Source organism: Gavia stellata, chromosome 3 (assembly GCF_030936135.1).
Source record: "Gavia stellata isolate bGavSte3 chromosome 3, bGavSte3.hap2, whole genome shotgun sequence".
Classification (NCBI taxonomy): domain Eukaryota; kingdom Metazoa; phylum Chordata; class Aves; order Gaviiformes; family Gaviidae; genus Gavia; species Gavia stellata.
The window spans coordinates 32,589,598-32,616,674 of NC_082596.1; the positions used below are offsets into that span (position 1 = coordinate 32,589,598).

Sequence of the window (27,077 nt, forward strand, 5' to 3'; positions counted from 1 at the left end):
CTTTTCAACTGTTAAAAGTCTCTTTAATGCAGCCACAACGCATCGGTTTGCCTGCTGTAAGTGCCAGCGAGTCTCGCGGGGGCATCTCCGAAGGGAAAATAAACCCCCAGTTTAATTTCCCTAGCGTGGTGCCATTTGTGAGGGTGCACATGCTTTGCTAGCAGACGTGTAACAAACAGCGGGGAGAACGGCCGACAGCGGCGGCTCCCACTGCAGCACGACTGGGTCTCTGCAGTTACCGTGCTGACGCCGCCTCTTCCCGCTGGCAGGTTCGGTTTCAATGACAGACAGCCGGTCGTTCTCGCCTCTCCTCACCCAGCCTGAGCGAAGTTGCGTGAACAAACGCGGCGGGCAGCATGGCCGCAGTCGCACAGCGCCCGGGGCGCAGAAGCACTGCACAGCCAGCCAGCCGCTGCCCTGGAGTGAACACTGCTACAGATACGCGCTTTGACCGAGAGGGAAGCGCTGCGGCCGGAGAAACGGGGGCTGTGGTGGGACAAGCCCCCGAGTCCAGCTTTAGGACTCCTTGTACCGGATTAAAAGCGTTGCGGTCGCCTAACGTGAAGAGCCGGTACACAACGAATTCGTTCGGCCGCTTCCGAGCTCTTCAACGTTCCAGCACGTAAGCCGCGCCGGGTCGCAGTGGCTGCCGAGCAGGGCGGGGGCCTCCCCCGCCCCGGCCCGCCCCGGCTGCCGCCCCGCCAGCTGCGAGGGCCGGGCCGGGCCGGGCCGCGCTCCCCGGCCGCCCTCACCTGGGCGGGGCGGGGCGGGCCGCTGACTGACGGGCGGCGGCCCCGCCCCAGCGGGCGCGGGCGGCGGCTCCGCTGCCAACCAGCAGGCGGTGGGGGGAGGCGGCGGTTGCCGAGCCGAGCCGAGGCGAGGCGAGGAGAGCCGGGACCGGGGCCGGGGCCGGGGCCGCCATGGAGCCCCTGAGGGACCAAGGTAGGGCGGGGGCTGCCGCCGCGCCGCGCCACGCTTCGCCTCGCCTCAGGCGGCCCCGCGCGGCGGGTGGCGGTGCCTGGCGCTGCCGTGCGGCGGGGGGACGGCGGTTCCTCTCGCAACCCTTCCGCCGCCGGCATGCCCGGCCCGGCGCTGCCCTGCCCAGTCTAGCCCTGCCAGCTCGCGGCGGGCCCGGCTCGGCGCACCTTGTGCCGCCCTCCGCGCCCCCGGGGCTGGGCGGAGGGGGGAATCCCCTCACGAGGTAACTCCCGCGGCGGGCGTGAGGGGGTCCACTGCGAGAGCTGAGCGCGCCCGGCTGAGGTCGCTCCGCTGGAGCCCGGGGCCGGTGCGGGAGAGGGTCCCCCGGCCTGTCGCAAGGCTGCGCCTGCCGTCGCGCCGTCAGCTCGGAAAATGCGGAACCGGGCGCCGGGTGCTTCGCGGCGGGGCGGGCGGTGGAGCCCGGGGCGGCCCCCCGCTCAGTGGGTATCGGCACTCCCTGGGCGGGGGGCACGGGCAGTAACTCCCGGCCTTCCCCCGGGATTCGGGGGAAGAATAAACTTTCTGGTTTCACCTAGGAGTGAAAGTGTAGCGGTTCTGTTTTACGAGTGTAACTTTTGATTAACCAGCACTGTTGGTACGGTTTATTCCCTCTTAATTCTTTCCATCCCAGGGCTGCTCAGCAGTTGGCAGCTCCATTTTGGCTCGGCTCCGGAGCGGTAGCAGGGGTGGCACCTCCGGGCGGTCGCCTGCGTGGCTCTCTTGGCTGCGGAAAGCAATGGGGCTTCACCAGTGTGCATTCTGCATGGGAAAGACTGTTGTCCTAGCTGCAGCGGTTGCAATGCTCTCCCTAAAATTTCGTGGTTTATTTAAAACAAAAAAAACCTGGTGACTGCTGCCCAAGAGAGTAGTTGGTGCCTTGATGAGGGCTGACCTGAATGCAGGCAAAGCAGGATCTGTTGCTATAAAAGCTTCTCCCACAAGGGTGTATTACATATACCCTACTGATCCACGTATCAGTTGGAGTCTTTATATGGTGTAGTACTGAACTGCAGACCAGCTGCTTTCCACTGGACGAAGTAAGGCAGGCTGGCGTCAATAAGCTACTTCGAGTAAGCTGGTAGGGCTGCTTGGCCAACCTCAGCGTCTGTGCCCTTGGTCTGATTCCGTTCAGCGTTTTCCTTCTGAGTGTGCTCGGGATGGTAGGAAGTGTTCACTTGTGGCATCAGCGGTGTTGGAGGCACGTGAGGTGCTGGGAGTGTAACCCCTGACTCTGCGCGGTCAAGCTCTCTGCTCTTGCCAGGTGAGCTGGTTCAGGCACCGACCTTGATCTGTCCGTACTCTTGTTAAGTGTTTTGAGGCTGCTGTAGTACGTTTGTACCATTAGCAGTGACTTCTGAGTTTCTCTGTATGTAGAGAAACGGGCAAGTTAGCAGAAGATAATCTGGTGAGTGGCTGAACCTCCTCAGGGAGGTTCCTTCAACTATTCTGAAGTCATGTGTCTGTCTTCAATATATATAAATTAAATTTATTAAATTTATAAATTTATAGATTAAATTATATATATTAAAAAAAACCCAACGAAACAAAAAGAAAACCAAACCCCCAAACCCTATTCTTGGGGACTGACAAACAGAAGCCAGAAAACAGCACACAGCACAACTCTCAGTTCAATCAGGATTTTAATTCCAACTGCAGGAGCATTAACACAGCTTTCGGTATTTGTCCTGAAGTTCTTTTTTTTGTGTTTGAGCCTATTAAAAAACAAGCACCTTTATTGCAACTGCAGGATCTTGAACAACTTCTAATGGAAAAGGAGGGTAAAATACTGTGGTCTTTTGAAAAGCTTTAGTGACAAAGCAGATGCTTTCTAGATGCTTCTTTTGCTATTGAACTCATTTTTGTGTAACTACTGCTTTGTGTGAAGAGGGTACTGCACCTCACGTTGTATATCAGAATAGTGTATCTAGTGTGACGTAAGTGACTGTTATGGAGCAAACATGGTGCAACACCTTCTTCCTCTGCCTTCTTTTTGGAGATGATTATGCTATTTTCTCTTTTGGCTGAGTTGAAGACCTGCAGGTACAGTGGGAAAATCTAGAATAGCCAACACACTTGTGCCTGTTTAGTTAATAGCTTCTAATACCCTGCTAGTTAGCCTTCAAAGACCCATTTCTGTGGCAAACTGGAGTGCTTGCGTTGGAAATTGTGCTTGATGATGATACAGTATTACTCACCAAAGCCACGTACTTGGCTAAAATCCAAGCTGCCAGGTCCTGTCTCTGGGGCTGACTTAAACATCCTGGATTGCCTCCTCTAACCAGAAATTAATTTGTTTAAAAGTATGAGTCAGAGGTTGTACTTTTCATTGTTATGATGACAGCTTTCTCAGCTAGCAAAAGTTGGAAAGTAGGAAGAAAATCTAGATTATAGTTAAGACTGCAGCCAAACTGGACAAGGCTAATACTCCAGGTGTATAGCATGTTTCAGTCTTCTCTCTATCTTGAGCAGTCAGATATGGCAGCAGTCCTTAAACAGTTGTTACTAGCCTACCATCAGCAGCATCAGAACCATTGAGCAATTTTTCACTTCAAGTGTCTTTGTTTTCAGTGAAAGGATATTTGGCCTGCCTGTATGCCTCTCTGTGGTGGTCGGTGCACTCCAACCGCTCTGGAAAGCTTGGGCTGCAATCACTTGGGGTCTCTTGCTCTGTGATTACAAGCACTACAGCAGTAGTGTCAGCTCAAGCCAAATGCATATAATACTCTCCTGAGATGAGGAATCCCTTGTTCTATTGCTTTGCGTTAAGTTGCCATGAACAAATATCTGGTCTTTCACTGTGTGGACTCAGTTGCTGAATGGGCTAATAACTGCAGTTGTGTTTCCACAAAGATACTGGCACTTTTTTTTTTTTGGCGCCCCCCCCCCCCCCGCCCCCCCCCAAAAAAAAAACCAAAACAAACATGTACCTAGTTTTGCTTGCAAAAAGAGCCTCTCAGTGTCTTGCTACTGTTACTGTTAGTGCTGGTACAGTTCATGACTGGAAAAATAAGGATGAAGGTGCCCCAACAATGTAGAAGCAATGTGCTGATGTGCTCGTAATGAGGAGACCGTGCTACTGAGCAGTTTTGTGAAGATGTGCAGCATGGCACAAACAGTTAGTTATATAGTAGCGTTGCATCTCTGATGTTGGGTTTAGGGGGTTCCTCTTATGCTTCAGCAGCTCTTCACTTACATAACCTGGTGTCTTTGAAAATCTGGCTTTGTGGGACTTAGGAGTCCCAAAACACTCATAGGATTTCTTGAGAGAGTATGTAAGTCTTTCTTTTCCTAGAGCCTTGACTTGCATTTCTGGGACTGCCAAAATGGACTTTAACGTTCCTTTTGTGCAGAAAGAACTCGTTGCTGGCAGTAGGACAAGATTTCCCCCTTTGCCCTCATGGATGAAGCTGTGCTTTTTTCTACTGCTTTCTTTTCTTTATCACTAGGTACTTGCAGTACTGTAGGTAAGAATTTTTTTTCCTTAACATGCAGTTGTGAAATCAAATACTTGTAAGTAAATAAGAGTGGACAGCTGTTGTCGGAACTGCAAAAAAAGTATGATTTCACTGAACTGAGCGTGTGTAGCAGTAACTTGAAGATGAAAAAGGAAAAAAAAAATAGCAGAACAATTACATCAGTAGGTCCCTTGAACATCAGCAAGTCTTCCCCTCTCTTGCATGAAAAACTCAGGGGTTGGGGGGGGGGGGGGGGGGCAAATCCCATTGTTCTGACTCAGGCTGAGGGTCCTGGCTTGACAGGGTGGCATTATGTGAGTTATTTAATGGCATTGCTATCCTTCCCCCTCAGCCGGTATGTGAATGAGGTACTGAAATGCAGGGGATCAGTGCACTGTGCTGGAGGGATGCTGAAGCAGCTGATGCACAAGCAGTTGCCCGTGCACTGGTGTGGGGTGGGCAGCCGGAGACTTGGAGCAGTGGCAGCTGTTCCTGCCTTCTCCAACGCATGGGCATTGAAGGGTAACTTTAACTCTTCATTCATGCTTGCACCCGCTTCAGGAGGAGGTGGAGGAGGGAGCCTGCCCAACTCTCCAACAGTGGAAAGAGTCTGTTGCTTGTGGTATGCATGGATCTTCTGTCCCCATTCCCTATAACCAGCGCTGTCACATGCATTCAAGACAATCCTTCACCCAGTCAGAGTAAAGCCTGCTCTCAGACCTTTTGGTATAGGGAAAGCTTAGCTAATGATCTGCTTCCTTTGATCCTTCAACGAGGCCAAGCTGTAACTGTACGGGGCTTTTAAAATCCCAGTGACATGAATTTGATGCAAGTCCTGTTTGTTCCAGTTTCCCACACTTTGAAGCCCTGTGAAACAGCCCATGGTTCCCCTTTCTCACACTGCAAACACCCATCTAAGTAACGGGAGACCTCGGAGACTCAGTCTGACCTTGCTGGCTCAAAAAAAAGCACTGTGCCTCAGCTCTGATTTAAGAACTGTGCTGGTGCAGGCTGGGCAAGTGCCTTGCTCTGCCTGATCTGGGTGCTTTGTGGGTAAAGTGGGAACAGCTGTTTTTTATGTAGGAAGTTGGCTGCCATATGTTAACACCTCTCCTAAAGCTGGCCTGGGCACGAGTGCTATGGCGCTGCTTTCAGCTGTGACTGGAGACTTCTGAGCATGGCCCCTTCCATCTGCAGGGGCTGGCAATAACCACGTACTGCACTAGTCTGCCTTGGGAATTTTACTTGTATTAATTTTCTTGCTCCTGTCTATCTTGTACATACATTTTTTTCTCCTTGTCTTCTACAGCTGCTAAATGTAGCAGCCTTTGACTACAGCCTATGCTTCATGAGCCAGATCTCATCATAGTCCTGGGAGGAGCTGGGTGGCGAGGGAAATGGGTGTTGGGGCTTCTGATGCTTTCTGCCATGCACTGACTCTGCTGGGTGAGGGCACCCCAAAAGCTGCTTTGGCTGCCCTGAGGTAAAGGCTGTGGTGCTGGGTAGGCTTTGTCCTCTTCTTTCTTTCACAACTGTATGCTCCTTTAACAGGAAGGAGTCCAGACAATTTTCATGGGGAGAGAGCCCCTCAGCCAGTACAGAGAAGTCTTCTGTGAAGTCAAGGGACTAGATTTGCCACATAAAATCAGTGAGTTGTTTGTGGATTGTTGATTCCTGAGGGTACTGGACATTACTGCAGGTAAGGGAGGGTATCAGCTGTATCTCTTAAAGTGATGTTTCCATGGCAGCAGATACAGTACAGGGAGTCTTCTTGAAAGCCAATGTAATGTTTTCTTGACCAGCTTTCAAAAGAAGAAAACTCAAACAACTCCGTTCTTGGTTTAATAGGAAAGAACAACAGTGTCGGTTGCTGAACGATGGGCATGGGGTTTTTCATGTTTTTAAGAGAAGCTCACCTCCAGGTAGGATGATGATGACAACCCCACTGTTGCCTGCACTGGGGTCTTTGTAATATGGGCACTTCTGATTTGAGATTTGCTATATGGAGGAAAGGAGGTGTTTAATCTTGTCCTTTTAATATCCTGCAGTGAGTAAGCAGAAAAATGTCAAACAAAGGGTGACTGAAAGGGAAAGCAAGCATTAAGGGCGATTAAGCACTAAATTGAAATTCTCTTGTTCAGCCAAAACTGTCATTCTGTGTCAGCTTCAAGTTAAGACTCCAGAGGGACAGCTTTCTCTCCCGTTAAAGGTAGTGAGCATCTTCAGTCCTTCATATTTGGGTGTGTATCAGCCAGAGAGATTGGGAACCTTCACTCAAAAACCTTGTATTGGAGGGTAGGCTTTCAACCACAAGCCCTCCCTTTTGAAAAGGGCTGCAGTAACAGACCAGCTACCGATAACTTTCTAATCGGGATCTCTCCTGAAGGTTCAGTGTCACTTCTGCAATTTCCTCTTGCTCCTCTTCCTCCTTCTCCTCCGCCCCTGGTTAAGGGAGCTGAAAGAATGTGTAGCTGTGTGTTGGCTTTGGCAGTTTGGCAGATACTGTGAGCTAGGGTTGCACACGGTTGTCCTGCTATGAAAATACTTATCTCTGGCAGAGATGTAGACAGCTGTATGGATTTTTCTGCTATTGCAGCTACAAGTAGTGGCAATCATCTGCATGAGGCTGCAGCCAGTTGCCCCTGTGGGGGGGCAGCGTAGCAGAGAGTACACTGGCTGCTGGCAAATGCTGGTGTGTGGAAAAATGCTCATTGTGCTGTTACTTGCTCCCGAACAGAAAGGGGTGGATTGATGCTATCTAATGAGAAACCAGCGCTGCTATTGTGTGAATGCTGTCACTGAAAGAGGCAGCTTTCCTGTTTCACAAGCTGACTTCTCTATTGCAGAATATGAGAGCAGAGCAGTAAATGTCCTCAGATGCTCACAGGGACAGTGGAGTGCTCCAGCAAATGCATACACTGCCTTGGCTGAGACTGGGATGCTCTGTTAATTTCTGCAGAACTGAGGTCTGTAGGAACATGCTGTGCCACACAGGGTTCAGAGTAACAGGCTTCTGAACTGCCCCTCTCCTGTTTGTAGCCTACCAGCAGCACAACAAATGTGTGCTATGCTTAAAAACTTCATAGGGGAAGAGGAAGCACGCTTTCTATGAAAAGCCAATAGTTTATTGTTAGTGTAATTGAAATTTTAATGATCTAATTCAAGAATGATTATTAGTTTAGATCTTATTACAGAAAGAGACTATTTGAGCAGATGAAGTCTTAGTGATAATAAAGGTAACATTGTATGCACTTAGTTTCTACACCTTTTCCTGATGTTATTCTCATCCTTCCCCTGGCTTCTGAGACTGGTCGTGTCATTTTGGTGGTGGCAGGGGTATTACAGCAAGTTGTCAGTATTGTGACTCCTTTGCTGGGAAGAACAGGATGTTGACGGCTTCTTCCTCACTGTAGGATCCACTAGGGTCCTTCTGTTATGTTTGCTTTTTACCCATTTGCTCTTTCTTTCATTGCTCTGCAAGCTCCATCTTACATCCAAATCTATTATATAAAGTGCCTTTTATGTATGTTCGATATTATTTCTTTGGTCTCTTTGTTACCTCTAAAATAGTTTTGTCCAGCTGCAGATCTTTATTGGCGATTGATGACTTTCTTACAGCCATGGGGTCTCCAGTGTCAACCCTGTGCCCTGTTACATATCATATCATGCCTGTACTGTCACATCCCATGTTTCTACTTTCTGAGATACACCAAGTAAAACAAAGCTGCAGGCAAATCAAGAGGAGTTCAGACAGAGCAAGCCTGACAAGCCTCTAGTGCTGAGGCCTTGCAAACTCGGTTCAAAGCTTATGGCCTGTTACTAGCAATGACAACACTGTATCGTGGGGTAACAAAGAGGCTGGTGAGCAGCTGCAGCTTGCTGGGGGTGGTGGGAGAGGCTAGCAGAGGCAGAAAAACTTTTTTTTTTTCTGTTTTGCTTTTCCTTCTCTAGCAGCTAGAGGGGAGTGGAGTTTCATCAAAGCCCCCTAAGCCTGGGATGTAGATGAAAAGATTTGCCAAGGGAGGCAACCTGGGCGGGAGTCAGTGTTTTCAGTCAGGTGCTTCCCCTGTGCTTCGCTAGGCTCAGAGCCCATGCTTGGCAGTGGTCTTGGTTCGTGAGAAGAAACTCAAAAACGTTGAAAAAGCAGCTTTGTAAGTAATGCTGCTTAGATGCTCTTTAGCATGGCAAAACTGTATGTTTCAGCTGTGAGCATTGGGGATGTTGCTTATGTCTGTTTTGCTTTGTTTACTTTTTTCTAAAGTACTTTTAATTAAAACTCCTAGCAGGAGTCCTAAGATGAGCAAAAAGCAATCCTACTCATCCCTCTCTCTTCAACTGTTCTCTGCCTAAACATGTATCACATCATGGCATTAGAAAGTCTTGATTAACTTGATCAGGATAGCAGGATTTAAAAGACACCCCCGCCCCCCGATGCTTCCACTCGCGTCATGGCTGTCTGATGTTCATTGCAGTGCTCTACAGCAGTCCGGTCCCTGGGAATACTCGTATAATAGTGGATATCTGCAGCTGCTGGCAGGAAGGGCTGCCTTTCAAGAAGGCCATTTCTCTAAACTTGCATCTTCTGGTCCCCTGTAGTCTCTGCAGAGTAGTCTAGGGTCCTGATATGTCCCCTGCTTTTCCTCACACAGGCTCCCAGGAGTGGAGCTGTACAAGGACTTGACTATAAGCATCTTTAAAGAAGCTGTCCTGTAAGTAGGAACCAGTACTTCCAACACAAAAGAAGGGTCTTCTGTATGAGATGGGCACAGCTCACACTGGCTGATGTGCGTTTTGCTCTCTATTTGCTGTATTGTTCTGTAGAAGAGAAATCCTTTCAGCACAGCTCAAAAGTGTTTTGCCTACATTGAGCAGTCTCGAGAAGCAGGCTGAAGGCAGTGCAGAAGCCCCCAAATCAATCACTTTTTTTTAACTAACCTGCTTACTCTTCTGTGTGCTTTGATTACTGTCTGCAAAGCTTAGTTTTATGCCTGAACATAGACTGGTTTCAGTCCGCATGAGTGGATCACACACTGCTGTATGCTGTTTCCATAGTACCACTCAAATCTGTGCTAGGCAGTCCCTGGAGAGGCTTGCTGAGCAACTGACGTGCATTCAGGGATGAGAAGCATCAGAAATAGTACCAGCCTAGTGCACAGGGGTGGGGAAGGAGCCTTATTTAAATATTGACTTTCCTGTTGCCAGATGTTGCTGTCTTGGCAGAAGGAAAACAAGCCGTTTTACTGCAATGTGCTTTGCTTGGAGCCATGAGCTCTTAAAAGCACCATTCCCACTGTGTTTCATCTCCTCGATGAGCTGCTTGCAGCATTGTGCTCAAAAACTTTTTTTAGAGGGGATTTGATCTTGAGTAAAATGATAGATCTTCAGTGAGTTCTTGTTTTTCTCTTCTCCCAGGACCAGTCGGGTGCCTGCCTGGCAGGTATTTGTTTTACCTACTTGTCCTCTGGGGGTTTCTCTTCTAGCTTGTGACAGCCCTTTGTGCTCAGTGCCTGTGCAGACTCTTCAGGTGGTGTTCAGCTATAGTGCCCCAAGTAGGTAGCGTACGGGCCTTGGAGCAAGGGATGTGTCCTGGATACATCCACCTGCTGTATCTGGAGCATCGCCATGTGGTCTGTCACCACCTTCAGAGTCACTTGAAGGAGCGGGGAGCAGAAGGTGGTGCAGAGGATCGCAAAGGGATAACTGTCTGGACATCTGAAGAAGGGCAGGTGATGTATCTGAAATGGCAAGCTGGGGTTGTGCTGCTGTCTGCCAAGCAGTTGCTTATACCTGATCTTTTTGCTGAGCAAAGCATGGGTCTGGCTCCCTACTTCTCCGGGCCCTCAGGCCAGGTTTGGACTCCTGCATGCTATCTTCCCCACCAGCTCCTACTCCAGGGTGTGTGGGGACCTCAGCCCCAAGCTTGGGCTAGGGGGAGGCACCCCAAACCAAAGTTCAGGATGTGTGGGGGGGATCCTGTGCACCGCAAGTTGGCATTTGATTTATGTAGCTTGACTGCTGAAAACCGTTGTGTGGCTTCTAGCTGGCTACTACTGTTGTATGATTTGAGTGCAATGATTTGGAAGGAGGGAGAAGACTTTAAAGCTTTACTGTTTTCTCCAGTAAATCAATCCTTAACTGCAGTAAAGATGTGTTCTGGACACCCACTTCAAACCTCCTCATCTGAAGACTCTGAGGAAGGAATAAACAATCACTACTGCCATTTAAATAACTGTTTCTAGGAATCAGTCTTAAATACTAGCCTTTTCTGAAATACATTTACATTTCTTAATGTATTTCTAGCAAGTGGTACAGTACAGCAGTGAGACCTGTCTATATCCTGTGAACTGTTACTTGAACTTTGTATAATCATCTTGATGCTCTGCTAGGACTGCAGATCAGTCTAAATAATAGTCCTTTCTGGGTTCAGTGCCTTGTTAGAGAACATCTTCGCACTTTACTAAGTCCAGAGAACAAGTACGGACACTAAGCAGGTAGTAGTAAACTTTTTTGGAAAAGTGAAGTGTAGTGGCTGAATGCCTCTTTTTGAACAAGATCTTGATTTCTAGACGCAAACAACTCCTGCTTTCCCTTCATGTTATCTTTAAATACTCAGTCAGCTATGTTTTTTCTCTTCTGGAGGAATCTCTGAGTATTTAACGTTAGGGACAAAATTCAGTTTCGGACTGCATTGTCTCCAACAGTTAATTTGTTCAGAGAAATACATCTACTGCAAGTGCATCCTTTATTACTCAGTTCCAGCAACTGTGCTGCCATTCAATATAAACTTGTTTAGTTGTGTTTCCCATCAAGGGAGGAAAAAAACAGAAGCTCACCAGGCATGTAACAACTGCCAGAGAGATGCTGCATGCATTGCAGGACACTGCCGCTGTGTGCAGTGCTGCACAAGCTGCCCGCTGGTTAGGTTGGTTGGACAGTAGAGAGCGCTTCTGTAAAGAACCAAGAGTTTCATGGCTTTGCTGGAGTGTGTATGGGGGTAACTGTTCACTGTGTTTCCCCATGAATCATGGTTGTGAAGACTTGCTTTTAACAGTGCAGCAGTCCTACAGGTAAGGCAGTTGGTGCTCTGACAGCATGGCTGGGACAGTAGGTGAGCCTTTTGCCTAATGCATCTCTCTGGGTGCATTGCTTAAAACACCAGCTTCTGAGCTGCAAGTTGTTCACACTATTAAGTGTACAATTTGTTCCTCCAAATTGTTTTGGGTCGAGGCAACCCCCAGTATCAGTACAGGCTGGGGGATGACGGGATTGAGAGCAGCCTGTGGAGAAGGACTTGGGGGTACTGGTGGATGAAAAGCTGAACATGAGCCAACAATGTGTGCTCGCAGCCCAGAAAGCCAACTGTATCCTGGGCTGCATCAAAAGCAGCATGGCCAGCAGGTCGAGGGAGGTGATTCTGCCCCTCTACTCCGCTCTGGTGAGATCCCACCTGGAGTACTGCATCCAGCTCTGGAGCGCTCAGCACAGGAAAGACATGGACCTCTTAGAGCAGGTCCAGAGGAGCGCCACGAAAATAATCAGAGGGCTGGAACACCTCTCCTATGAGGAAAGGCTGAGAGAGTTGGGGTTGCTCATCCTGGAGAAGAGAGGGCTCTGGGGAGACCTTGTTGCGGCCTTTCAATACTTAAAGGGGGCTTATAAGAAAGATGGGGACAGACTTTTTAGCCGGGCCTATTGCGATAGGACGAGGGGTAATGGTTTTCAACTACAGGAGGGTAGATTCAGACTAGATACAAGGAAGACTTTTTTTTTATGATGAGGGTGGTGAAACACTGGAACAGGTTGCCCAGAGAGGTGTTAGATGCCCCATCCCTAGAAACGTTCACGGTCAGGTTGGACGGGTCTCTGGGCAACCTGATCTAGTTGAAGATGTCCCTGCTCATTGCAGGGGGGGTTGGACTAGATGACCTTTAAAGGTCCCTTCCAACCCAAAGCATTTTATGATAAATCATGGACACTGTCTGAATCTTTAATTGGGAAACTTATGCCACCCTTAAAGAGTATTTGGGGCATCCTGCTTTGATACCTTTCTGTGTAGACTGCAGATGAACATGAGTGCTATGGTTGACAAGAGCAGTGGTGAGCAGGGAGAATTAGTTTCTGCATATTTCTGAACAGTAGCAAGTGAAAACTGTTGGAATTAATGCTCAGAAGCTGAATGGTTTCAGCTGGCTTGCATGACTGTCACTGAGCAGGTTTTTTGGCGTGAAAGATTTTTGGAGATTGTATAAGAAGGAAGACAACTCGAGTGTTAGTGGAATCTGCAGAGCAACCTGTTGAGTGCTTCCTGCGGTGGCAAGGGAGTGTTTTTGGAGTAAATGGCAAAAGGGAGAGCTTTACTGGAATAAATTTACAGTCATTTTTAATTCCGTTCTAGCACACTGGTACGTGAAATCTTTAATAAGCGTCTGTTTCTTATTTATAATTCAAGAGCAAACTTCACTTTGGTGAATCACAGAAACATACATCCCTCCCTCCCATCCCCAATGAAAAGCACTTTCCAGTTCAAGAGGCATCTTTCGAGAAAGTGAAAATACGGAATGGGAAGAGGGATACAGAAGTCAAAGGAAGACCTCTGTATATCATCAAGAGGAGCTGAGAAGATTTTTTTAAGCTCTTTGGTAGGGAGAACTGATAAATTGAGAAAAAAGCACGCATCAGGTAAAATAACTAAACCTCTGTAGTCTGCCTGTTCCAAGGCAATGTTGCTAAAGAGCTCCTGTTTCCCCTTCATGCAAGGGGGTGGCAGCAGCATTTCTGACTGTTGTGATGGCTCCTTAATAATAACGCCATATCACAGTTCCCTAGCTAAAGTGCACACTTGGGGATTGACAACTGGGAACAAGTAGTATGCAAGTCAGTGCTTGGACTTCCCTGTCTTCGATATCCTGAACCTAGTTTTTATCTGGCAATGTAGAATGGAAAATTGTGAATTGCATTATTAATAGCTATTTAAGCTCTGAATTATTCTGAGCAGTTTCTGTGCTGATGACCGAGCTATGATATCACAGAACGATAGGGGTTGGAAGGGACCTCTGGAGATCATCTAGTCCAACCCCCCTGCCAGAGCAGGTTCACCTAGAGCAGATTGCACAGGAATGTGTCCAGGCAAGTTTTGAATATCTCCGGAGAAGGAGATTCCACAGCCTCTCTGGGCAGCTTGTTCCAGTGCTCTGCCACCCTCAAAGGAAAGAAGTTCCCCCTCATCTTTAGATGGAACTTCCTATCACCAAGTTTGTGCCTGTTACCCCTTGTCCTGTCACTGGGCACCACTGAAAAAAGACTAGCCCCATCCTCCCAGCACCCACCCCTTAAGTATTTATAAGCATTAATAAGATGCCCCCTCAGTCTTCTCTTCTCCAGACTAAAAAGACCCAAGTCCCTCAGCCTTTCCTCATAAGAAAGATGTTCCAGTCCCCTAACCATCTTTGCAGCCCTTTGCTGTACCCTCTCCAGCAGCTCCCTGTCCTTCTTGAACCGGGGAGCCCAGAAATGGACACAGTACTCCAGATGTGGCCTCACCAGGGCAGAGTAGAGGGGGAGGATAACCTCCCTCGACCTGCTTGCCACACTCTTCGTGATGCACCCCAGGATGCCATTGGCCTTCTTGGCCACAAGGGCCCATTGCTGGCTCATGGTCATCCTGTTGTCCACCAGGACTCCCAGGTCCCTTTCCACAGAGCTGCTTTCCAAGAGGTCAGCCCCTAACCTGTACTGATGCAGGGGGTTATTCGTCCCCAGGTGCAGGATCCTACTCTTGCCTTTGTTGAATTTCACAAGGTTCCTCTCTGCCCAACTCTCCAGCCTGTCCAGGTCACGCTGAATGGCAGCGCAGCCTTCCGGTGTGTCCGCCACTCCTCCCAGTTTTGTGTCATCAGCAAACTTGCTGAGGGCACACTCTATCCCTTCATCCAGGTCATTGATGAATATATTGAACAGGACTGGACCCAGTACTGACCCCTGGGGAACACCACTTGTTACAGACCTCCAACTAGGCTCTGTGCCTCTAATTGCAACCCTCTGAGCTCTATCTATCAGCCAGTTTTCAATCCACCCCACTGTCCATTCATCTTACCCACACTTCCTAAGCTTGCCTATAAGGATGATGTGGGACATGGTGTGGAAAGCCTTGCTGAAGTCAAGGTAGACAACATCCACTGCCCTCCCCTCATCTACCCATCCAGTCATGCCATCGTAGAAGGCTATCAGATGGGTCAGACATGACTTCCCCTTGGTGAATCCATGTTGACTACTTCTGATAACCTTCTTTTCTTCCAGATGCTTTGAGATGACGCCCAGAACGAGCTGTTCCATCATCTTCCCAGGGTTGGAGGTGAGGCTGACTGGCCTGTAGTTTCCTGGGTCTTCCTTCTTGCCCTTTTTGAAGATTGGAGTGACATTGGCTTTCCTCCAGTCCTCAGGCACCTTGCCTGTTCTCCAGGACCTTTCAAAGATGATGGAGAGTGGCCCAGCAATGGCTTCTGCCAGCTCCCTCAGCACTCGCGGGTGCATCCCATCAGGACCCATGGATTTGTGGATGTCCAATTTACTTAATTGGTCTCTTTCCCTTGGTTGAGGAGGATCAAGTTGGTCTTCCTTCCTCCAGACTTTCTCTGTTACCTCCAAAGTCTGGGACTCCTGAGGGCTGGCCGGAGCAGTAAAGACTGAAGCAAAGAAGGCATTCAGTAACTCCGCCTTCTCTGCATCATCTGTCACCCAACCTGATGCCAAACCTGATGTAACAGTAACCTGCTGGTATCAGCTAGACCAATCCTTAAGCATGAAGTTTGAAAAGTTTACCAGGCTAATCCATTAAACAGAACTGATCCATTAAACTGAGGCTGGAGCATGACCAGTACTTAGAGTGGCTATGAATAGATGTATTTTTTTGTTTGATGTTTACAGTTGTGAAATGGGGTGTGTGATGGGTTAGCTTGTGTAATGGGGAATGATGCTGAACTTCGACTTCACTTAGCAGTGCAAAGCTTTATTCTTAGGGTTTGTAGTGATGTTCAGTTCCAGGTGAAATACTGTGAGGAGGCAACTTGTAGAAACAGTGCAGTGTATTTCTGGACCAGCTGCTCACTAAAAGCAGTGGGGGTGTGCTTGCTTCAAAAAAAGAAAAACAACCAAACAAAACCACAGAAAACCAAACAAAAACCCCCAGCAAAACCCCTTTCCCTTCTGTCCTCACCCCTCCAATTTTTAGTACTGAAGCTCAATTTCCTTCAAGATGCATCCTTCAGACTTTGATCCTTCAAACCCACTGCATTTTTTCCCTCTCCCTGTAGTTTCCAGCTGTACCAGAATCAAGAAAAATGTCTGCCCGACTTTGTGTTCATCTAGATATATCTTTCCAGTTTTTTCCACTCTCATTTATTTCACAGCGAAGTAAGTTTATTTTACTGAAGTATAAGTGAGGAGCCTGGAGATCAGCTTATCCAAGCATGCTGATGCTTAGGAAAACTTACGTTTGTGTGGAATGGACTGGGACAGAACTAGATCATGCATAAAAATATGAATACTGCTTGGAAATCTTGAGAGATTAGTGCTTTTATGATCTGAGATCAGTACTTTTGAACCTCTGTAGGTTGTAAAAAAGCAAATACAGATTGCCTGTGACGTCACCCAGAGGCGAAAAGTGATGTCTCCTGTCCGGAGTGCGATCTGATGGAAGGAGGTATACTCAAGTTCTTCTAGGACCTGGGAATCCTTGAAAGCTTTCCCTCTTCGTGGGGAAACGATCTCTGGACAAACTTTCTTGACCCTTTTCTTTGCCACCTTCTGCTTTTGGAGTAATTAGTGTTTTATAACTGTCTGTTGATTTGTGTGACAGCAGTGTCTCTGTAGGCTAACAGTTTCATTTAATTTACTGTCTTAGTCTGACTTGGAGTAGGAGCAAATGTCTCTTAACGGGATTTACTCAGCTCAAGCAGCATTAAAAGTCATTCAAGGACATATAAATTGGATAAAATCTCAGAGTACTTATTAACATAATGGGAACTTCAGTGGTCATAACAGTTTAAAGGTAGATGCATTATCTGCATTATATTAGAAAAAAAAATAAGCCAGTCAGTGCAGTTGGTTTGTTAGTGAATTGCTTCTGGTTCGTTGCATGCACAGTTGCAGGATTCTCTGTCTTATCTCTTAAATGAGATTAAAAGCAGTGCAGAAATTTTCAGGCCCCACATCTTGAGTTTGACTAATTTGCAGCCCTGGCAAAATGTGGTTCAAGGTCCCTTTGCTAGTGACAGCTATTGCTTTAAATCAGTTTGGAAGCACTGCAAGAATTGGTGCTGCTCAGCTGGGTATGCCGTGTAGCAGTACAGGCAAGTAGCTGCCAAACTCCATCTGGAATAGGACACTTCAAAATCTACATGATTGGGTGGGTGACTGGTAAAATGCTGGACTGTAAAGGAATAGGGAATGTATCTTGTTTGAAGCTGCAGAGAAAACAACACAACTTATTCTGTGTTTTCAAGTGAGAGATACCCAGTAATAGTGAACTACTGCATCAACGTGCCAGAATACTTTACACCAGTAATCTGTTGGTGTGCCATTAGCACTCCTATGCTAGGTCTTACTTCCTTAAGTTTAGGTGGGCTCACCAAAATTCTGCAGTGGGTGAGAAATGTAGATGAATAATATGGGCTCGTCTTCGTTATGGGCTCTCATGCTCAGATAAACTATGTAACTGGCTCAATGTCTGTTGTTGACTTTTAAGTACCTCATAGACAGGCTGGTTCTCTGAAGGGTTTGTGGCAAAAGGCATTACTGGTCTAAAGGTGTGATTTGACTGGTTGGGGAAGGGGGATCAGGAGCATGTTCTTATGACCTGAGAGATTTCTGGGGCATATATGATTGCATATTTATTGTTCCAGTGCACTTCTACTGCTGGCTAGGCAGGGTTTTACAGTTTCATGAACATTTCACACCATGTTCTCAGACAAGCCAAGAGCAAAAATGTTAGTAGGATTTCTACACAACTTGCTACTTGCAGTTGCTTGTATTGGAGAAATCATACTTTAAGTGTTATGCAATTACAATTGTTTGGCAGCACCAGTATAAATCTTAAACTTGGTTAGTCAAGGCCTGAGAAGGGAAGAGAGTATCAACCTAATGGTTGCCACCATCATGTTGAATTATTAAGCAAAAAGCTTATCTTTGTCATGGATAACTGAGTAAGGAGGTAAACTACAGCAGGAGTGCAGCTTAACCATGCAACCAGTAACTTGTGTGTGGAAGTTCTGGCAAAAAATGTATGTTTTTACAGCTTTGCATGCAGAACATGATGTGACTGCAAGGAGCTGTGAGACTTGAGAAATTAGAAAGGTTTGTGCTTCTCGGGAGGGACCACTTAAAAGTAACTGATATCCCAGGAACTTGTGCGTAGCCACCTCTGTTTGGTAAGAGTGTGTACAATAAGGGCTAGATTCAGCTGTAAGTTTTCAAATTAATTTCCACATTTTAATATGCATTTATTGGAGGGGTGTAATTTTCTCCCAAGTTGCAGTAAGCTTAAAGTCAGGTTTGAGGGTGAAAAGGGTAAGTTAGAAGCCTGAGCTCTTGTTCACTTTTGTAGTTTACTGAAGTGGCTCCAGGCTATTATCAAGTACCTTCAATTGAATTCTGATATATTGTTTGGATCTATTTTAACCCACTTGATGCTGTGAGCCTAGAGGAGGGCAGGGTAGCCCAATGAGCAGATTAGGCAGAAGAAAAAAGTAAGGTGTCCAAACAACCTGGCAAAAGGTTGGCTGCCAGGCTTCCATATGAAGGCTGCCACCGAGCAGTGCATGTATGTGTAACAACAGAAGTCAAAATGATGCTTCCATTAAGTCCCATTGAATCTGCAGTGAGGTTGCCGAGGTGAAGGTATCTGAACACTGCCTGCATTTAGAAAATTGGATGGGATCTTAGGAGAGCGCAGCCAGCTGGCTGTTTCCTTTATTAGTGTTAGGGATGTTTGAAGTGGAATTATGTCAACAGGAGAAGGCTGTTTTGACAGGATGGATCTTTCCATACTTTTTGTCTTCTGGTGGTAAATTTGGCAGTGCTTCTAACAAATGTCAGTCCGGTTGATGTTATGTGTGCGTCCTTTGTGAGAGCCCACCTGCAGATTACTGTGCTCTGACTATTTCTGGGTGATTTGTATGACAAGACTAAAAATTACTGTGTCCCAAGCACAGAAATGACTCTCCTAGTGCTTCTGAAGGGCAAGCTAAGATCTCTAGCTGAACCGACACATGTTTGGAAGATTTTGTGCCAGCTTTTGTCTGGACTGAGGAGCTTTGCTAGGAGAACCTGAGAGCAAGCACTAGGGAAAGTTGCTGGAGGAATAAAGGAAGCTGCACTGGAGTGGGTGAAGAATAAATTGAGGAGTCTGAGAAGGGAATTAAAAGACTTAACTTCAGTCTAGTTTGCCTGGGCTCTGTTTAATCGATAGATTAAAGGGTAAGAGGAGGAGAGGCTCCTGATATAAGGTAGGTTTAGCATAGTGACGCTGATAGCTAATTTGTCTACTTCAAGCTTTTCTTTGTACAGAAGAGTGAACTCTTCCTGCTGCAGAGGCATACATTCTCTTCCCTCCTGGGGAAAGGGGGGAAGTGGATGGCTTTCTAAAACATTTGCCAAGAGCAGCTTCTGTGTTAAAGGTCTGGAATCACATGTCAGGCCCAAGAAGTTGCTGACTTACTCATCTTGTGAACAAAATGTAAATCAGTCCCTCTTATGCAAATACAGGGCTTCCCCGCCCCCCCCCCCCCCCCCCCCCCCCCAAATCTGGCCCAACTGGACGGGGCAGCTACCTTTTTCCTGCAGACTCCTAATTGAAATCAAAATAGTCTCTACTGCTGTAAATGCTCTTGCCTTGCTTGTCAGCTGTCATAATACTCGCGTACACTGGGGAGATGTATGGAAGTACCAAGTCTCCTGTGAAGCCTCTGTCCATACCTCAGTTTAGAAAGTATGGTAGAAAATTGAACTTTATTCTGTCAGCAGGTAGGTATTTGCAAATCTAATTCACAAGATGAAGGGCTGGCCACAGACCTCCCCTGGGGCGGGGCACCAGGACTCCTCGTGTTCCTGAACAGTCTCTTTAGAATTGCAGACCTTGGAGGATCTGGATGAGCAGCCTGTGACTTTGTACAGCTATTGTCTTAATCACAGAATGGTTGAGGTGGGAAGGGACCTCTGGAGGTCATCTGGTCCAACCCCACTGCTCAAGCAGGACCACCTAGAGCCGGTTGCCCAGGACCATGGCTGGATGGCTTTTGAATATCTCCAAGGATGGATTTTGTGAAGTACTTACCCTAAGCCCTGCTGCTTGCATCAAATTTTGTGCTGCTTGGTTGGTTAGGTGCTTCTTCTGTACTCTGTACTTCTGTCCTTGATAGTAAATGGTGCAAATTCTGTGCTGCACCAAATCCAGGCACGAACTTGGTAATTACATGGTGGGAGCTAGCGTGTACCTCAAGCATTGAAGAGTGTTTGCTGGTATTATTAAGGTATTGCTAAGACTACAGATGGTGCTTTTTTGGTGATTATCCTTTCAGATATCACAGTACATGATTCAGCCTAATACGTAATCAAATCTGCTTTGTTCTTAAAACTTCAGTATCATTTTCATGGTGGGACCTGATACTGTGGAGTGGGAATGGTGGGCTTTTCTGGAGCTGCTTTTCAAAAATGGAAGCTCTGGGGTGCAGTTTTGGAAGAGGGAGGTTTGCTTTAAGAGTACAGAAGAGCAGACTTGTCCTCTGAGGGAGGCTGGGAGTCACTCCGATCAAACTCACTCAAGTAAAGCTTTTAATGAGATTGCAAGTTTACATACTAAAACTTTGTTTAAAACAATCCAGTTCTGCACTATAGCCTTTTCTTCCTAATGTTTTCCAACTGTCATCTGGTTGCAGCTCAGCACTATTTCTCCAGCGTTTTTGACAGGTTCAGTCTCCTACCAGGGATCGGAGTCTCTAGAGAATGGCAGCTTAACTGGGATAAGCGGCTGAAGTCAAATAACTAAATATATTCCTCTAAAATCTACCTGACAGTGTTTTGACTCTGTTAATCTCACTTGGAAATGTTCCTCTGTATTTGCAGAGTTTGGTCTGACTTCTCCGAAGTCAATGCTCTACCTGATCACTGGTTCTGGGGTGCTGGCTACTGTGTCCTTTGGCTTGGACTCTTCCCATTGGTTGGAAATGCTTTTCACCTGTTATTGCTGGAGTTGACAAATGTGGCTGCTTTGACCACTTTGAGACACAAAACTGCCATAAGTCAGAGGTTTCTGCCTAATGAAAAATTTTACAAGTGCTGGAGCGGATGTCTTCAAAAGGTAGTGGAGAACCTGTGCAAATACAGAGACCTGTCTGTTATGAATTGGTTAAGAGTTTACTGTGGTATCAGCTTCTCTTGTGGAAAAATATGCCGGAGCGCAGATCTACCCCCTCATGAGATCTCAGAAAATTAGTCCGAGTTTATAATTGGGTTGGGAGGAGGAGAGAAGAGAACTGCTGCCTTTGCTAAGACATGCATCAGCTGTCTGAAATGCTGTGGGCTGAGGCTTTGGTTAAAGAAAAGAGCAATACTAGCAACGCCGTAATCTTTAACTGTAACACTCAGAAGTGTTTGTGTTGCAGAATGATACATCTTGGGAGAATACTGATCGTTCTAAGAGGGTTTTGTTTGTTTGGGCTTTTTTTGGTTTTGTTTTGTTTTTTTTTGTTTTTTTAACATGAATAAGTGAAGGCAGCATTTAGTCTTAAGAAAATGCTAGAGAAGAGATTTCTATACAAAGTACCATACTGGACAATGCTGTTGCATCAGGGAGAGCTAGTCCAGAGAAAGCATGTGGGGGGAGGCTGAAGTAATGAGATTAATATGGTGGTGTTGAGTTGGACTCTGATAGAAGACTGCAAATGCTTAAACCCTTAAGCCACGGTCTGATGACCATTACTAACAGGGCTGCAGAAGCCTATACTCATATTGTTCAGCAGCTGCTATAGCTGTGCAGCTTCATTCACGTCATGCACAAATCTCAGGGGCTGAAAGGGGTATCTCCTGTTAAAGGGAGGGGAGAGAGCACGACATGGAAATAGGAGCAGAAATGTACTAATTTAAGGCTTGCTTAGTGTTTGGGCTTCTGTCCTGTTGCTTCATGGAATCTTTCTTTCTTAATGCCGTTTTAAGGCTGAAAGGTGCTGATCAGGTGCTGAAAGGCTTTACTCGTTTGCAAACTGGTAAGACTTTGAAGATCAAATTGATGCTACAGAACCTAGATTGGCTTAAGATGCTTAAGTAGCTTTATAGCTCTTAAAATGGCTTATGCCCTATAAAACTCAGTTGGAGTGGGGAGAGCAGCCTGACTGTTGCTGCCTGATTGGGATCTACCTGGGAAAGATGGGGGTGGGGGAAGACCTGGCTGGAAGTCTTTATCCCAGCTGCAGTTACTGGAAGGCCTCCAGTCAGTCTTGCCTGTTAGCAGACTGCGGAAGATGCAAATTCAAACCAGGTATAGGCTGAGCAGGCAGTTCTATCTTAAAAATCAACCTTGAAATAAGAGATTGAATCTTTTTGCTATGTCCCCAAAACAGCAAGCACCTCTTGCCCCTCTTTGGCAACAAACTCTTCCCCTCATCTCCCCCCATGCTCTTTTGCTTTCTTGCTGAATTAAGTGCTGGAGTCATGGTAGGCTTGCCAAAAGTATGGGCTGTGGTGCACAAGTTTAGCATGTCTGTGCTTAAACAGGACACAAACGCAGGATGTCCAAGATGGTGAAGGTGCCTACATAGCAGCAGAACGCTAATTTGATTAGGCATGGATCTTGCAGATTGGTTATTTAGGTAGCTTTATCCAAAGTATCGTTTGGATCTCGTCTTAGGGTAGCCTCTTCATTCCTCCAATCCCAAGGCATTAGTGGTAGCTTTTCCATTTTGAATTTAACTCTTTGTATGAAACACAACTGAATATATAACTTAGTTTCTTCATAGCCCAGAGATGTTATTCAGTCATACTTGAGCTGGGTTTGGTTTCTTTAGGGCAAGAGGGATATAACTTTTTTCTTCTATAAACAAACTGTTGTTCTGCTAGACCTAAATGTGGGAAAAGCAGTTTCTCTGCAAGGCAGTTTCTCTGCAATAACATCTTATCCTTGCTAACCTACCAACAAGGTAGAAGTGCTTTAATACTATATTGCCTTACTGAAATTGCTGCTAGAGCCTTGGGCTAAGGTGCAAGCTGCAGACCTGGGTAGCAGGTGGTATTTGAAGAAAGAACAATGTCTGAGACTAGGCAGGCAAATATCTGGTTAACAGTGTTTGCTCAAACTTAACAGCTTTTCTAGCTGTGCAGGAAGTTCCCCCTCGTATGATTCATGACGTGCACAATCTGTGTTGACTGTTGATGCTAAATAGTTACCTGGGAAAGCTTTTAAGCATACTCTAACCTTAACAGAGGAGATTACAATATGATTAATGGTAGGACTTGTGATGGTAATGATTTGCTGAGGCTTGCTGAGTCTTCCTGAGCCACTTTGTGACATTCAGTCGAATTTGTCAGTAAGTGGTTCAGGCATCCTTGACGGAAGTTACCTACCTTTGTGCCAGTCTCTCAAACACCAGCTTCTAAAATGGCATAGATGACTTAAATACCAACCTTTTAGTTATCCTGAGTTGTTAAGGGCAGATGAGTACTTGTTCTGGAACAGCAAAATCTTCAGTTTTAAATCTCTTGCATAGTGAGCAAAACCCCACTGCTGCTTGTCTCCGGACCAGGTGTGTCCTTAGGCTTCAAGATCTCTTCAGGTACTGGCTTGCAGCTGATACATACAGTAACAACTGAGGTATACCTGTAACAATTGAATTTGCTATGCAGGGCAAAGAACAAAGATACTCAAGCATGCACAATAACTACTCTAAGCCACATAACAGAAGTCTAAACTTAAGCTTCAGCTCTAAAATGTATGTCTTGCACTGGGAAGGCAGGGTACATCTAGCAGGGTATGGTTCTACAGCCTCAGTTCTACCTCACGCCAGCTGCATGTGCTCTGAATTACCATGAGGAGTAAGGAGGAAGAAGGCTGTGCAGCAGGATATTTTGGTCATGGGAGGGCCCTTTAGAAAGGCCTCATAATGGGCCTGTTTTCATAGTGTAGAGAAATGTTGATTACTGCCATTGCCTAGCTATATTCAGACTGTTGAGAGCTGCTAAACTCATCAAAAAGCTTCACGCTGCAGAGCAAAATCTTTCTTTTTGGTTCGGTGTGGCTGCTCTCTGTCATCCCTATGCTGCTTTTTTTTTCTTGGGGCCATGACTTTAATTTGGAAGGTCCCTTGGAGAGAAATTCATTCCTCCTCCAAAGGCACCACACCAACAGCTAGCAGGGCCTATCTTCTTCAGACTACCTTTAGGCAATATGGGGGGAGTGCTGCCTTGCTCTGCCCTGAATCCCTGTGTGTGCGAAGGAGCTGCTGGGGAAGAAGTGGATAAACTGACTGTTATGGCTGGCACGGGAGTACTTGTCTTCCCTGAAGTTGATGAGTTAGGGATGACGGGTAGCCTAGAAGTTGTCCTGCAGCAGGTTTGGAAGGGTGGACTGCAGGCCTTTTTCCTTACAGCCAGATTGGCTTGTACTGCAGGGCGAAGACCGTCAAAGTTCCCTAGGTGATGAGGAAGAAGCTTGTTCAGCGAGACAACTCCTTCATCACCAGGTAGGATTTGTAGGTGAGAATGAGTGAGGAGTGATGCTTCTGTAAACTGCAGGTAAACAGCAGGAGGCAGATATGTTTAGGCGGCTTGTTTGGGAGGTGCTGTAGCAAACCAGCTCTAACACCACTATAAGCTAGATTAATCTGAGCAAAGATGGTAGTTGGAAGTAAGGAGTGCTTGCACGGTCTCTCTCTTGGCAATGATCTGAGGACAGTAATATTATTAAAAACCAGAGAATTGTCTCATGTGACTTCTGGACTTGTGCTCAGGCTATGCATAAGCCAGGGCAAAAGCAGAATTCAGCCTCTCATGTGAAGGCTCAGATTTGTAACTCTGCAAACCTTCCCTGTAAGCCAAAGGTATGTTCTAGTGGTGGGCTAGAACAGTGTACTTGTCTCTCCGACTACGCTCAAGATGTGTTGGAGAGTTTGACCCGTACACACGTCTGTCTGTAGCGGTGACAGGCCAGGTCAGCAGTCTTAGACTGGCAATGCAGATGTCTCTAGGACCATGAAACCAACTTTTGCACAATAAAGATGTGGGAAGAGTACCAGATTTTTTTGAATGGATGATATGGGGTAGAACTCAACGCAGGGAGCTTCCTGTAAATTACAAGAATGTAAATGTTTACTCCAGTAAATGCCCGTGGCTAAGAAATTATATTCCTGATCATTAGCAGGGATGAACAGATCTTCATAAGGAGTTCTTTTTCCTGTAATTACTACTTTCAGTTGTTGTAGCATGCTAGCATTGACGAGTGTTTCATTGAATGATTCTTTGGGGTTGGGAAAGAGTCCTAGGGAGTGGCCTCTCTCCATGTTTGTTGGGTGAGCGATGGTAGAAAACACCAAGCTCTTCCAGTGTGCCACATCTGATCACTTGTCATTTTGCCTAATCCAGTTAGTACAACTACTGCCTGAGCCTTTTGAACAGAAGGCAGTCCCCGTCTGCTGTTACACGAGGGAAGGCTGCAAAGCAGAATCGGTAGCTATTCATATTAGCATGCTTGGTTAATAGAGAGGATATTATTACTGTAGTTGTGTTACAGTTCTTTGCTGCCTCTGGATGCTTTAACTAGAATCCGTTACCAAAGCTTTGACCTTTGTCAGGTGAACTTTGCAGTATTTCTGGCAGGTGCCGCAGCCACATGTCAGAAATGCAGAGGGGCATTATATTATCTTCTTTTCAGTGGGTTCGGAAAACAGCAGAGACCTGTGTTCCAGGCTCCAGCACTCTCATTGTTACAAGCCTGCAGGTAGTCTGCACCAGAAGCCGATGTAGGTCTGTTGTCTAAAGGAACTGCTCTTTAATTAGCTGGATGGTCTGTTCCTGCACCCACTGACTGCAGTGGAAATGGGAAGTTAAAACTTCCAAGAAGTGGTACACTTTCTTCTCGTACCCCCAGGGAATACATTGCCCAGGCTTGACTTGTGTATGCTGCAAGGCTCTTTCACTTGTACCACTTTGAGCGGAGGGTGGTGTAATGTCTCTGATCGGCTCTGTCTTAAAACATTACTTTTATGGTGGAGGAAAAGATTAACTTCCATTTGATTATGCTGCTCTGTGTGCAGGCTGCAGTGAAGACCCCAGGTGAATGTGTGGGGTTGGGAGGAAATCATTGCTCAGCTGTAATGGTACTTGCTAGTAAGCTTGGTTTTTTTCAGTGAAAGAAGCTGACCTTGGAAGAAAAAAAAAAATGTAGTGAAGCACTGCAAAACTGTGCTGAGTGCCTCTTTTAGGTAAGAAGCACTTCTGCTTCCCAGGGCTAAATCTTAAACCCCCAGCATGAAGTCAGATGGCTTATGTAAGTTGATCTTTCTTTATGGTATGTGTGTCAAAACATAAATACATTTCATCAGGATGATGCATTCCAGTGTTACCGGTTCCTGGCATAACTGACTGCTGTAAACGACACTGCGTGAAGCACCAAGGACGTAGGGCAGTGCACTTCAATAATCTTTTTTTTAAAAAAAAACCACAACACAACAAAACCCCCTCACACCCAGATATGTTTAGCCTCATGGGCAAAAATCATAATGCACATCAGCACTTTCATAAAAAACCTAGGTAGTGTTTATAGCTTAGCTTTCAGAGATGAGTGCTGCTTTCTCCTATTCTGAGCTCCCACTACAGTGTGATACCTGGGCAGCAGAGAGTGGGTTCTGGCTACTGGATATTACACTGGTGGAAGTAGTTGGAGAAATAGTTGCACACGCAGAATTTTCCATTAATCAGAGGAAAAAGTCCTACACAGATGGTATATAGGATAGATTACAGCTAGTAATCCTTTTGTGTCCTAGAAGATTAAGGATATCCTGGTGTAGCTGCAGTCAGCTGACCTTTTTTTTTATTTAAATGATTGAAAATTCTTGATGCAGTTCTGCAGAGGGCGAAGGCTCTTCCAGAAGCCGCAAACGGTGTGCTGTGAATGTTTGTTAAAGGAACGGTCTGTTTAAGTCCAGCCCCAGTTATAAATTTACAGGAACTTAACTCTGTGCCAGGTAAACAGCAGCAGCTACAAGGTGGCTAAGAAATCACTTGCTAGAAGGCTCTATCAAATCTTAACAGAAGCGTAAGAGAGCTGAATTTTATGAGGAGTTATAGTGAGTGTCATGTGAAGAAACAGTGGGTTTCTGAATTCTGCTTTCTGGGTTGCCCCAGAAAGCGAAGATGAATGCTTTGGTGGAAGAGGAGGATGGCTGCATGCTCTGAATTTTCTGGCATGGATCTGTATGAGGATTACAAATCACCCTTCGATTTCAATGCTGGAGTGAACAGAAACTATCTTTACCTGTCGCCTAGCATAAACCTTTCTCCACCTGGATCACCTACACTGGCGAAATCTGGTAACTTCCTGCTCTTTCTTTTTCAAAACCTCTGCATGGAAAGCTTAGTAATTAATATCTGTAAAAAGGAACTTCT

The 27,077-nt window shown here is 46.3% G+C and overlaps 1 protein-coding gene across 4 annotated transcripts in view; it reads left to right on the forward strand.

Moving 5' to 3' along the window:
• The first annotated feature begins 909 nt into the window (after positions 1 to 909).
• The window catches only part of TPD52 (tumor protein D52), a 43,525-nt gene continuing 17,357 nt past the window's right edge, over positions 910 to 27,077 (forward strand). For 2 of the 4 annotated variants that reach the window (XM_009809531.2, XM_009809680.2), the window contains exon 1: positions 26,878 to 27,001. In XM_009809531.2, the coding sequence (XP_009807833.2) occupies positions 26,878 to 27,001 (124 nt within the window). Of the gene's footprint in view, positions 943 to 26,829; positions 27,002 to 27,077 lie in introns of those variants that run through there. The other 2 variants (XM_059836119.1, XM_009809459.2) reach the window with 2 other exon arrangements.